General features: G+C 31.4%; 1 protein-coding gene across 5 annotated transcripts in view; it reads left to right on the top strand.

The window, feature by feature from the left end:
• heix (UbiA prenyltransferase domain-containing heix) overlaps positions 1–11,556 on the top strand; it is a 40,222-nt gene extending 28,666 nt beyond the window's left edge. For 3 of the 5 annotated variants that reach the window (XM_014430406.2, XM_014430408.3, XM_014430409.3), the window contains one exon: positions 9,760–11,556. In XM_014430406.2, coding sequence (XP_014285892.1) covers positions 9,760–10,735 — 976 coding nt within the window. In that variant the 3' untranslated portion in view covers positions 10,736–11,556. Of the gene's footprint in view, positions 1–9,416; positions 9,634–9,759 lie in introns of those variants that run through there. The other 2 variants (XM_014430407.2, XM_067047967.1) reach the window with 2 other exon arrangements.
• Positions 11,557–14,293: the final 2,737 nt, after the last annotated feature.

The following is a 14,293-nucleotide window of genomic DNA, read 5'->3' as shown; positions in this document are numbered from 1 at the left end:
TTGTTTTTAAATTTAAAGACATATAATTTAAAAACATAACTTAACAAATATTTATAAAATCTACAAGGAAATAAATTCAAAGAATTGAATATAACAAGTTATAATTACAAAAAAATTAGAGAGTAGAATGGGCCACGATTAGATTCGAAAGAGAAGAGCATAAGTAAGGAAACCCCTTCTCAAAAAGAATAGGATCCGTCGTATTTCCGCTAAGGGGCGTATTTCCTTCTTGCGTTATGAACGTAGTGTATCATAAGTATCGTGCGTCAATTATGAAATGTAAATTTTTTTTTTTTCCTGCACAATATGAGGAAGAGATGGTACATCTGGTATCTTCCTGAACCGGGCTAGGTGAAAAGCTGAAGCCTGACAAATGGAAAGTTATCAGAAAATTTTTTATAAATTGTAATAATTAAACAAAATATTTTTATCCTTTTGTTACTTTATTTTCAAATTAAACAAAATGTACTCAAATTGAAAAAAAAAATTATATGCACAATGAGGAGGATTAAGACATAGTAAAATTATGTTTTTTCTCTCTTCGTGGTAGGTACCGGAACGGTTATGTACTGAATATTTCGGAATGGTGGGGACTTTTTAAAAATTAAGAATAAGCAGCGAAGAGGAATTGGAAAGCTTAAGGTTGTAAAAGATGATAATAGTTATCTTGAACAGCAATCCAGAACCCGATCGAAAATATTTGGGGTCCAGGCGCGAACCATGGTTCCTGATGCTATACCCATCCTTAAGAGACCTCTACACCAGGGTGCAAAGGCACCCTTGGGGACCCCAAGCACATGACAAGGTTACCGTAAATACTACAAACAAATAAATGAAACAAAAATAGAATATATACAGTGAATTCCAGCATTTACTTTTTTTCTTATTTTTCTACATATTCAACAGGACTAAGGATTATTGTACCGACATTTTTATTTTTATTAAGCTCGACAAGGGTACCGCGAATTTTTTTTAGCCCAAGAAGGGTGCCTTTTTTTACTCCAGAAGAGTGTTGCGGCAAAAAAGGTTTGGGAAACGCTGCTCTACACGGTCATACGCAATGGCAGTCATTCCTTCACGAATGCCTCTACTCTACCAGAATGTTTATATATGAGATACAGAACAGTAAATATCTTCTACAATGTATCTTTCGATTCGATATAAACAAGAAGTTTGTTTGGCCATTATTTTGGGATTAGCCTGCTAGAATATAGTGGAACCTGGGATATGAACGAAGCACTTTTTTGAATTATCAGATTCCAAAATTTAATCAGTTATCCATGAGTATTATACCTACATGTTCAATTTCAACGTTCATCTTTGGTTTTACTGCATTTCCGACTGACCATAGGGTCCCTATAGTTAATAGAATATTTATCACGAGATTTATTGACCGTTAGGTATTCTAGATTTTTTCTAGAATATAACAGTTTTTTATTGATATTATCTCAGAGTTCTGTTACCTTTAGAATCAAACAGCAAGCTATAGTCAAGGATTGCTATAGTCAAGAATTTATTGAACCTTAATTTTAGATTAGTGGGAGTGAGTCAGTTCATTGCTAAGGAAATGTGTTAAAAACCCCAAGGATCCTTGTTCGAATCCGACTATGGCAGATGATTATTTTCTGTTTCATTGTAGCCGTGAGTTATCCCTGTGGGTTTAAGAGCCCAATCAGCCTCATAAAGTTGGTGTCCTCAGTTGAGTAAAAATCTTTTGGTCGAGCGTGATTCTGACCAAATCACCTCCTTGCACAACTGTTGGTCTAGTAACAATACTTCCTTACAAAGTACTGCACCCCTAACCCTTCATAAGTTGTAGCAGTACAGGATTAATTTGACCTTAATTTAATTAAAGTCTTATTTGCATATAAATTATTCTTAACAAACAATTTTCATATCCCAATTTATTCCCCCTCTTGATACGATTTTTGTCTACTTCGTAAGCATTAATGAAATGTATTTTTAATTTTCAAAGTAAGACTAAAAAGACAAGAAACTGCTCTTAGATTCCGACTATTGCAACATTTACTAGACAAACGGTCTAAATTGCCAATCCATTATAAAAGACTGATCTACATGACTATTATAAGGCCTATCAGGACATCCGGAGTTGAGCTTTGGGGCTCCACTAAACCACCAAATTCCTCCAGAATCCAATCCTTACAGTCCAAAATCCCTCGTAAAATCCTTAATACTCCTTACTTTGTCACAAATCAAGTCATCCATCAGGACCTCAATATTCCATATGTTGCCGATTTGGCCAGAACCAGATACCGTTCCTTCCATAATAAACTTCTCAACCACCCAAATCCAATTGTTTCTAACCTGGCTTCTCCTTCATTACCTAATAATCCTCCTAGGCGTCTGAAAAGAAGATGGCCTCGAGATCTTCTTCTCTAGAAATGTTATTGGAGTTCTATCAGTGGGTAGATTCTCTACATGTTTTTATCATGTCACTATGGCACCTACAGCAAATTTACTTGTTGTATATATGTGTATACAGTTGTAAATATCAATAAATAAATTATTTAAAAAAAAAAAAAAAAATTTTTAAAGTAACTTATGAATTCCAACTCGATTATTCTCAGTACGAATCGTAAGCAGCGATGAGTGAATAATGGAGAATTCCTGTTAATTTGGTTCGGTTTTCCTCTTCAGCCCAATATAAATAACTAGTACTGTACAATGAAGACATTTGTATTCCTCCGTGCATATCCTTTAAGGAAAGTTTGGTAGCATGAATTGGTTTGCAATTCATGATACCAAAATATGACTATCATTATATATTATATTGAATATAGATATATATATCATTACCACTGAACCGGATGAGTAAACGTCCGAGGGGTAGACTGAAACGTAGATGGGAGGTTTGTGGTTAAGAATGATTTAATAGATTTGGGTTTGGTGGGACATCACTGGAAAGATGTATGTAGAGATTATATCGGCATCGAACCTTCGGGTTCGCTAGGTCTTTATTGTTACTATTATTATTAAATTATTCTTAAAATACGTACTAATCTATTTTTATACCAGTGGAAATAGATTAGTATTAATAATTTTGCTTTACATTGCTTTATTTATTTATTTAGATAGAGTGTGTAGATTTATTACTTGAGATGTGATATATATTTTTTTTACAACTTCTTTGTGCATGTTTATGACTTCCTGAGCGTTCGTGATATTTTAAACTAATTTTATTTTTCATATTTTTTATTTGTTTTTAAATGCATATTTCCCCCTTTCACTGGTATTTTAATCCAAACAAATTGTTTTGTATATGAAAAAAAAAGTCAGAAATACAATTACCACAGAGATAGTTCTGAATTATTTTCTTTTAAAATAAAACCTAAAATAAACATGTGATGCTATAAAAGTTTATGAGCTCTGATCTCTGAATGATTTTATTGGTTTCAAGTAACCTTGAACCTGCCACGTATGTGTACGTGAAATGAACTCTCTCTTGGTCGATATCAATCGATTTTGCGACGAAATGATATATTTTTGAAAACTTAAAGATCCACCTCACTTGTAAATTTATTGATGATAATACTGAATTAAAATAATCAATACAATTAAATGATTTTATGTTTTATTTTTTAAAGCTTTTAAGTTTAATTTATCCAAATTTGATTTTTTTTTTTTATTGATTACTATGAATTAAGTATTTCTATATTTTTATTGTATATTTATGTACGTATTTTGACTTCATCACATAAAAACCGCATCTCTAGTAATCGATTTCATCCGCGTTTAATTTTGTTAATATGTGCGTAGTCGGTGTAAATGTACGAATTATTCTGTTTATTGATTTACCTCCATCATTTATTTGAAAAAAAGACTCCTAAAAAAAACTAACTTTAACCCTAGGGGTGGCGATCGCTAGGACAATTTTGGCCGATCGTCGTTCGCTAGCAATGTTTGGGATGGAATTCCATGTACCATGAACTTCGAAGCGATTATAGAAGAAAAAACTTTCTAGCAATATTTTAATGTATTCTGGAAATTGGTAAAGGTCATAAATTCATAAAGTTCTGACAACCTGACTTTCCTCGCACAGGATAATGTATTTTGACTAATGTGTTACACTTGTCACCGGACGCAACCTGTGGACTCATTATTATCTTTGTCAGGATATACACCTAATTATGATTCCTTGGTCTAGAGACATACTAACTCAGTCCCACCATTAATGTTAAGGCAACAAAATAAATTCTAAACCTGTCTTTATTTGCAGCTACTTTGAATTAATAAACGTTGTTAATAACTATCCATGTTCTTTTAATTTTCCTGAACGTGGGGCCCTTTAAATAATTATTGTTGTTTCGACGTGGATACGTAAGTACGTAGATAAGCCATATATTTAAATTTCAGTACGAGGTGTACTCACTGAGGTATTGATAGATTAGCAAAAAGTAAGTCAAATTAATCTTTCATGAAAAAATTTCCTGACCAAAAACAAAAATAAAACACGAAAGTGAAATATTGAAATCAAATTATCAGCCTTACTGTGCATTTTTATAACAACTTTTTCATATTTACGAACAAATAGTACAACAACTTAGACATTGAAGTTAATAAAAAAAATTTGCTATTTAAGTGAGTAAAAATCTATCTTCAACAAGTGTCGAAAAATCAATTTTTTCAGGTACCGCATGTACGAAATACTGCTATCAAAAGTTGGGTCTTGAAATCTATTTTCTTCATGAACCAATATCTCGAAAAGTTAATAAGTGATTTAAAAAATAAAAATAGTTTTGAACATATATTTTTCTTATCTACCCATACCTCACTGGAATGCACATTATACTGAAACATAATATGCATTTCACAACCCTTCTCGCCCCTTGGACTACGCCTAAGTAAGTCGATCGCGATACACTGAAAAGCTGCCCATCCCTGCTATAGCATGACGTTTATCTATCAACTTCGTTTCAGTAAATAACACGGGAAACGAAATGCAGCAAAAACCTATACGCAGACGATCTCCAATTCTATCTGCCCTTCCATCCCTCTGAGATGCTTGAGGCCATCCAAAAGATACAAGAAGATATTGATAGCATTAACGCATGGGCGTCTAACAATGATTTGAAGCTGAATGCTAAAAAAAAAAAGAAGGCCATTCTTATCGGTTCCAAGCGCCTCCTTCATACCCTCCCTTGCTGCCCTCTACTATTCCTTAACAACCAACCGATTTACTTCTATCCTACAATTAAAAACCTTGGTGTCACCTTTGATCAACACCTCATCTGGACTAACCACATTTCCCAAATCACACGCAAATCCATAACTGTACTCAAACAATTCCTAAAATTCCGTAATTCCATTACTAAGAATATCCGTCAGCTCCTAGTTTCCTCTCTACTACGGATCCTTGGTGTATGGAGGACTATCTGCAGGACTAGAGTTGAGACTGAAGAGACTCATGAATTGCTTTGTAATATTTATCTTTGGGTTCCCTAGGCGCTCTCAAGTCTCCCGCTGGTATTCTGAGTTGAAGTGGCTCTATCCAGCCCCCCCCCCCCCGAAGGCAATACCTCCTTGGCGTTTTTCTATTCCAAGTTCTTAAAATCAAAAAACCTACTTATATCCTAGTTATCCTCACTTTTCGTTCATCCATCCACTCATTAAACACCAGATCCCGTCCGAATGATTTATATCCCTCACCTCCGTATTTAAAATTGCACCTTTTTTAGAATGGATAACTCATAAATAACAAATAAACATAACAGGTAACCTTAAAATACCAAAGGTAGTAAAAGTTAAGACCCAACACGAATTACTTTTCTTTTTCACAGTAATGCACTTATTAATTCACTTTTTCTTTCTGTTTTAGAGGGATCGGAAAAAAAAAAGATTTATATAAGCCCTCCCATAGAACCCTCCTCCTTTAGTAAAACCTTCATCATACGTGCAACTTCCCTCTGGAATTCTCTTCCCATCTCCACTCCCCAGTCCTCATCCATTCTTTCCTTTAAACAACACCTATTCCTCCATTTATTGAATAACCAAACCTCCACATCTTTGTAATCAAATAAATAGGCATGTATTGATTAACATTATAAACAGTAGTAAAGCCTATATACCAATGTAATTTCATTCTATTATCTGAAAATTTGTAAACACTTGCCAGATAAAAATCTCACTATATGAACCATGTATTTATTCTTAGGGGACATATGTTCCAGAATAAAGTTATTTTTTTCATTTCATTTCAAATAATAGCAACACAAACATAATTAAATTATAATACAATTCAGATAATACTCCGTTTTATTATTATTACTTTTTTTGTAAATAGCCCCTATTAAAATGTGAATTTGAATCTACTTAATAAATATTTTCTAAAGTTAACCTACTAATGTTCGTGTATTGAACTTCCAAGGTATGAAGTTGCATTAACTGATCGAAGTATGAAAATTCCGTGGGTCAACCGCTCTTTAACTCCATATATTCCTGACTACAACAGTCAACGACATACAACCACCATAGTGCACTTGGTTAAAGACGGCTCTGGCTGTAAAGTGAAATGCACGGATACCTAACTTTATTTTTATTGTTGTATAGGCAAGACGATGAGATAATAGCCTGAGTTATATCTGAATAACATTAGAGTTCTTGAAATAGGTCAATGACCTCGTTCTTTGATATTGTCCTAGGTCAGGGTGATGTTTCAGTTGTACCAACCTAGCATTCTTGGGCTGACACACAACATGGTTTAAATTTAATTAGAGCCGTAATCATAGTGTATGATATTTCTTCTAACTGGCAGATTTTACCTCATCTTGAGAAAATATGATACCAGCCGAAGTTTCATCCCGGACATCTTTTTGTATGAGTAAGACAAGATTTTGTTTAAGACTTATAATCTTTGTTAGACGTTGAAATTTAACACACTAATCTGGAAAAAAGGTCACTTGGGGATCACCTATTTCAGTTAAACAGAAGAAAATTTTAAAATAACTATCTCAAGATAACTAATTTATGGCTGTTTACAACCAAATCCTGGTTGTTAAAATAAAGTATGTCAATGATGATAAACCTGAACAGTGTTTTGTCAGTGTAGTTTATATGCTCGCACATTTGTGTTGTAATGATTTATTTTATTGCTATTTTGTTCATGCCCTTGTTGTTTGCCAAGAACAGGCAGATAGTAAAGTGCGTGAATATTTATGAGAGAGCGCAAATTAGCTGGAAGAGTTTACTCGTCATAACAGTTCAAGAGCCCAAGAGGAGAAAAAAGGCAGTTATTTCAACCCAATTTTTGATTACTTTAATGAAAACTAGGTATAATTATTAGCCAAAATTGATGAATCTGCCAAGTATAGGTAGGGGGAATAAAAAATGGCGGCTGTTTCAAAGCGATAAAAAAAAATTTTCATTCGGAGCTGGACATCTTAAAAAGTAGGAACAAAACACGAAAACCTAAGAGAACGTCTTTTAAAGAATAGTAAATTTGCTAAAATATGAGCCCTAATAGAGTTATTACGTAAAATATTTTTCGAGATATAACTTTTTAAAAAGCAACGTTTCAGAAAAATGTTATATGAGACGTACTGAAAGATCAGTAGTTAACAGGAACTATGTGACGTACAGATGTCTATTAGCACTCAAATTAAAGCTAGTTTAATGAGCTATAAAGTAGTTTATGATGTTTATCTTCGTAGGAGTAATAGTTTACATGCTATTTGCTAAAATAAATTGATTTATAGTTGTTCGGATAAATTTTCATTTGCCAAATTGATATTCATACGTGAATATCATAAAAACTACTACCCCTAGGAAGATAAATGTCACAAAATAATTTATAGTAAGTTAAATTTCCTTTATTTTGAATGCTGGCAGACATATGTAGGTCTTATGAATCTATAAATATATTTTTTCAAAAATCCAACATTTTGTGAGTTTATTTTGTCAAATATCATAAAAACTACTACTCCTACAAAGATAAACATAATTAACTATTTTGTAGTCAATTTAACTAGCTTTAATTTGAGTGCTAATAGACATCTGTACGTCACATAGTTCCTGAGATATAGATTTCTCAAAATAAATTAACTAACAACTAATCTTTCAGTAGATTTTTAAGAAATTTTACTTTTTAAAAGCTATATCTCGAGAACTATTGGACGTAAATAGCACTTTTAGGACTAATATTTCAGCAAATTTAATCTTCTTTAAATAATTTTCTCTTAGATCTTCTAGTGTTGTTGTTAGTTTTTAAGATATAGAGCTCCGAATGAAAAATTAACATTTTTTATGGTTTTGAAACAGCCGCCATTTTTTATTCCCCCTACATATACTTGGCAGACTCATCATTTTGACTAGTAATTATACCTAGTTTTCATTAAAGTAATCAAAAATTGGGGTGAGATAACTGCCTTTTTTTCTTCCCGGCTCTTGTACTATAACATTGCTATGAACCATTGTCACTGCGGCTGCCTACCTGTAGGTAGACAACTTGGTCATTCTGGATCAATTTGGCAGTAATCTTTCCTCACTCAACACTCCCTCAGATTCGAGGACATCCATGGATTATGGCAGATCGGCGTTAGCGAACTGTTTAGGACTTATTATTTTTCGATTGACCAATGTTCTAGGTCGTCCTATTAACTACCTGAAATTTCGATTCCAATAGAATCATTCTGAGATCACAGGAAAAAAAAGTCTTTAAATTCAGAATTGTATATTAAGGAGAAATATCCCGCTGAACCTTTCCCCCTTCACAAGAGTACACCACTGAACAAAAGGAAAACCAGTCCTTTGAACAATAATCATGCAGATTTTTATAAACAAATATATGCTAACGAGGCATGATACAAAATCATATTTTATATATATGGTTAAAATTACTGTAGAGTTGACAATATATTAATTGATGGTTAAAAAAAAAGTCAAATTTTTATTAATTGCACCTTTTTGGTTTAATTATATTACAAAATAGAAACACTAGAACTTTCATAATTTTATTTTAATGTACATATATGTATTTTTTTAAGAAATCGTAAGAAGAATACTTCAGTCTCTCCTTTTGACATTTAACAGTTTTGGAATTGTGAAAATTACGAACCCAATCTCAAGTGGAGAATCACTTAACTAATGATAATCTATAAAACTAGTAATTAACTTAGTTTTTATCTGTTTTATAAAATTAATTAACTTCAATAGATTTAATAAACTTTATTGAGCTAAATATACATTCCGAGTACATGTGTAAATATTTTATTATTAGATTTATAAAATAATGTGTGTAAAGTTGATTTCTCTCTAATTAAGAAAAAAAAACTACTTAATTTTACTGAAATTTTATTGAAGCAGGTAAAGTTTGTCTTTGATGTTGAGAGAAAGTTGGGAGAGAAACATTTTTGTTTTTCTTTCTTTTTCATTTTTTAAAATAATTTATCATGTGAGGAGGCAGTGAACAACTGGCCTGGAATCGAAGCCTGTAGCTTTCTAGTCTTGTAGGTTATGTTGCCGAAGGTAACTGTCCATTTATTCGACCCTCATCTCACTCTGTTTGAAAATGGTTATGAAATATTTCATCATTTCCGTTAAAGTGTGTGTTATTTATAACGCAAAGAATCATTGAAAATGTAATTCGAAATAATGCCTCATTCTCTAACATAGCCTCAGGTTAGCTAATATTATCAGTACATTTCAATTGCAAATTTTATTATTTTGGTAATCTGTGTTACTTGTTAGTTAATAAGCTGTCAAAATTATTTTCTATGAATAAATCTTTGATTTAATTTGTTCCAGTTGCTCTAATGAAAACATGATTAACGGAGATTATAAATATGTTGAGAAGGAAGGGACTAGGCCAACACCTTTTATGAAGCTGTCATCTTATCTACTAGCACTAAGGCCATGGTCTCTGAGCGCTTCCCTTATGCCATCATTGCTGGGATGTGCCATCGCCTACAAATTTACACCACCTTCTGTGGAGTTCAGCTGGATTATTCTCCTGTTAACTCTATTAACAGTTGTATGTGTTCACTGTGCTGGTAACATCGTAAACACTTATTATGACTATGTGAAAGGAATAGATGACCGCAAAAGTGATGATAGAACTCTAGTAGACCATTTGCTGTCGAAAGACGAAGTTGTTTCTTTGGGTGTGATGCTGTACACTTTAGGCTGTGCGGGTTTCATCGCGTTGGTTATGACATCTCCAGCTAGAATGGAGCATTTAGCCTTTGTTTATTTTGGTGGTCTGTCAAGCTCTTTTCTTTACACTGGAGGTATCGGTCTGAAATATATTGCCTTAGGAGATGTTATTATTTTGATTATCTTTGGACCTATATCAGTCCTCTTTGCCTTCATGTCCCAAACAGGATATATGGCATGGGCAACTATCTATTATGCCATTCCTTTGGCTCTCAATACTGAAGCCATTTTTCATAGTAATAAAATGAGAGATTTAGAGAATGATAGTAAAGCAGGAATCGTGACGTTAGCCATTATTATTGGAGCTACTGCTTCTCATATATTGTATGCATTTTTATTGTTTACACCCTATATTGCTTTTGTGGTGTTTGCTGTGAGGTATTCCTTTTGGTTCCTCTTACCTTTAATTACTTTGCCATCTGCTTTTCGCCTGGAAAAACAGTCACGTATTTCAGAATCAATCAATAGAGTTCCAAAACAAACTGCCAAGCTAAACATGTATTTTGGATTCCTTTATGTTTTGGCCATTAGCCTTACTGATGCACAAAGTCTTCCATTTATTCATTAAGCCAAAACAATTATTCCAACATAACAAGCTGTACTTAGAATTGTGTATTATAGCGGATTGTTTGTAAAATGTAATTCTTTAAGTGTAAAATGTAAATAATTTTCAACGAAAAGTATATTTTTTTTTGTATCTTAGTATAAAGTGAGTTACTTTAAAAATTGTTATATTTATATATAGCATTATTTTATCATGTTATTAGTGTGTCTGTTTTAAGTCTATGTAAGTATTTTTTGATGAATACCCACTTATGGTTAAGGTTATTCTTTAATGTATATGTTCCTCTTATTGACTTGACTTGACAATATGGTGCAGTACTGATATTTATTACTGAAACAAATGTAAACTTAATGTTTGTACAATATTTTATAGATAAAAAAGAAGAAATGAAAAAAAAGTACATAAATCATTGCTTGTTATTTCCATATACCAAATTAGGCTGCCGGATATATTTAATAATACTTAGTATTAAATAAATTATTCCTTCTTTTAATGTGTTATTTTTAATTGAGGTTGTCATCATGTATTATGTTCTAAATTGTGTTTTTAGTCATATTTTGTTTATTTATCTCTTAAGGACAAAATATAATCGACTGTCGTACTTAAGACTTCCTTGACCAATATTTCAGGCTATAATTTTAAGTTTCCCATTGCACAGGGCCTAAGGAAAAAAATGGGGAGATAAACTTGAGTTATTATCTGTCCTTAATCATAGTTATTGTTTTTAGTTTTATTATTTATTTGCAAATTTTATTTATAATTTCATGTTATTGTTCTGTAAATGTATTTAATTTTTTTAATTTATTAAATATCATTAAGTAGTTTTTACTGAGTTTTATTTTTTGTGTTATTATTTGACTTGTTTATTATTTTCTTTAGTTTATTTTATCAATCGAGTGAAATAAATCATTCTGTATTTTAATAGCAATGGAAGAATTGTATGTTTTTTCAAAGGTTTGCACCATTCAAATTTAAGGTCGATTGGTTTAAAAGGTGATGTGTAAACCACAAAATTATGATCAGTTAAAATTATTTGAATAGTAAGCCGAGGTGTAGATTGTTGTTAAAGCAATACTGAAAAATATATTTGTGATTTATTATATTACTAACTGACACTTAGTTTACGAAGAAGTAATATGGATTCAAAATTATTAGGAACTAATTGTAATATGAAGGGAAAAGTTTTCTGTGCCTAATTTTAAAACAAGATTGCAGAGAGCTGGAACATTGAGCTAGATTTACAAACTGAAAAACAGTTGGAAAGAATTATATAAACAAATTTATATATTAGTTTATTAGATTTTGGCATTGCATGTTATCACTTTATTGAATCTATTACACAGTAAGTTTTGGGTACTTTATGCGTATTGATGTTCTATATTAAAGAATATCAATACACATAAAGAAAATATTGGAAAGAAGTCTCCACTCGGATACGGCCCTGGCCACGTCGGTCAGGTTCCTCTTGAGCCTGTGAAAATCTATGTTAATGGTACCGATCATAGATTAGAAGTTACAATAATTCCAAACAATAATTAATGAAAGAACAGTAAGGAGAAATTACAATTTAAGAAATTTTAACTAGGTAGTCATATACTTTCTGAACAACATATAATAGTTATGTTTATAATAACATAACGTTACAGTAAAGCAATTGGCTTATTTGTTTTTCTTTATTGTGATTCTACCTGACTGATTTTAACAAATAATTTCCTGAAATGAACTGTTAAAATATTTATAATCTTGTTGATATCACTACAAGTTTTTTTGTAGATCAAAGGTGAAGGTAATTTATCCTTTCTAAACCTTCTAAATATTACTTCATATATATTATGCCCTTATCAAGTAGAGATGGGATATTAACTAGGCAGAGGTTGTATCCTATTTTCTCTTCACAAGGGTTTTCCCATGAGCAATTCCCACTCATTGCATTCCTGATGATCAATTAAAGCATTTCTGTCTCCAAAATCATTTTTGTTTTTGATAACATGATTTCACTATTTTGCAATCATTCTTAAAAAAGTGAAAAAATATATAAATAAAATACATTGAGATCTTTACTACTAAAAATTATATGGAGAATCTGGAACCTTCAATGCAAAAAATAAAATTAAAATTTTATGGATACATGATTAACATAAATCCTTTCCAAATCAACAAATTTTTGAAGAATTATTGAATATGGAATACCTGAGAGGTTAAGAGAAAGAAGAAAAGGAATTAGATGATAAGTTAAACATCAATTGTGAACTGCTTTAATGCAAAGTTTAAATTCAAAAGTATTTTGCATAAATACAGTACCTTATACCTAACAAACAAATAATTTGTTATAAAAAGAAGAAAAGTAGTTATAAATGTTTTTATTTTTTGGGGAACACGTGTTCTCCACATACTTGAATATGTTCAACAAATTACTCTTACTTGCTTACTCTAGAATTATTGTATTTTTAAACTGATGATAAAAAAAAAAACTGAATAATATTTAAATAACCATAAACTGTTATTGGAAGAAGATAGTTGAGCGTATTAAGTAGATTATAGGAAGATGGTATGGTGGTGGTCATTAAAGGTACAAAATAGTTTTAAAATAACTATCTAATGGTTACTGAGGTTTCACCCCACTTTGCAGGGCTTGAATCCTAAGGATTACGATTGGTCAGTAAGGATACTATTAAATAGTTTTTACTATTTTGTACCTTTTCTGACTGCCACCTGGAATATCTTACTACAATCATAAACTATTAAAATTACAATCCAAAAATTGCATAGATTGCACCAAGATAAATAGTTATGATTATTTAAGCTATCTGTTTGTTACTTTGAAATTCCAGTTTTGGCCTTTATGTAGATTACTAGAATTTTATTTTTATTGTTTTCCAAGATTTCTATTAATTAATTAAACTTTACCTAAAACCAATCCTAGAGTTCACAAGTTTTATTACTATGCTTTCATGAAATCTTGCTTACTAAAAATTAATCTATATATGTATATATAGTTGACCGTAAAAATTTAAATATAAGAAGATGGTCAGGGTTGCGGTAAAAAATTAATCTAAATTAGCTTCAAAATCTAATGAAGTATTTTGACAGAAAATTATTTAATTCCTGTGTATTATGAACCGGTTCTAATTTTTTTTTTTTTTTCATTTGAAGTATTAATTATGTTAATTAAAAATATATTCTTTATCACCAGGCCACACATTTTTAATAACATCAAAAATATTTAATATAAATTTTTCATCTTACAGTTCAGTCGACAATATACATGGAGGTTAGTTGTTTTCAACACAAAACACTTGAAAATATGCCACAACTATAATGAAAAGTACCTTGTTAATCCTTTTATAATTGTACTTACCATGAAGAAGTTGTAAACTCGTTACCTAGTTAACTTGATTTATCAACTTCTCAAGAATAATAAGATACCTAAATACATATTGACCATATGTAATTAAAGAATGAAGGTAGTGTGGTTGTAGTCAAAAAGGAACTCAAATAGTGTTAAACTATTTATTAAGCGACAATGTTTCGCCCCACTTTGCAGGGCTAAAAACAAGGTAA

Source organism: Halyomorpha halys, unplaced genomic scaffold (assembly GCF_000696795.3).
Source record: "Halyomorpha halys isolate HHAL.00 unplaced genomic scaffold, Hhal_1.1 Scaffold886.1, whole genome shotgun sequence".
Taxonomy (NCBI): domain Eukaryota; kingdom Metazoa; phylum Arthropoda; class Insecta; order Hemiptera; family Pentatomidae; genus Halyomorpha; species Halyomorpha halys.
The sequence above is the reverse complement of the archived record's forward strand: the minus strand, read 5'-3'. Positions and strand labels throughout refer to the sequence as shown.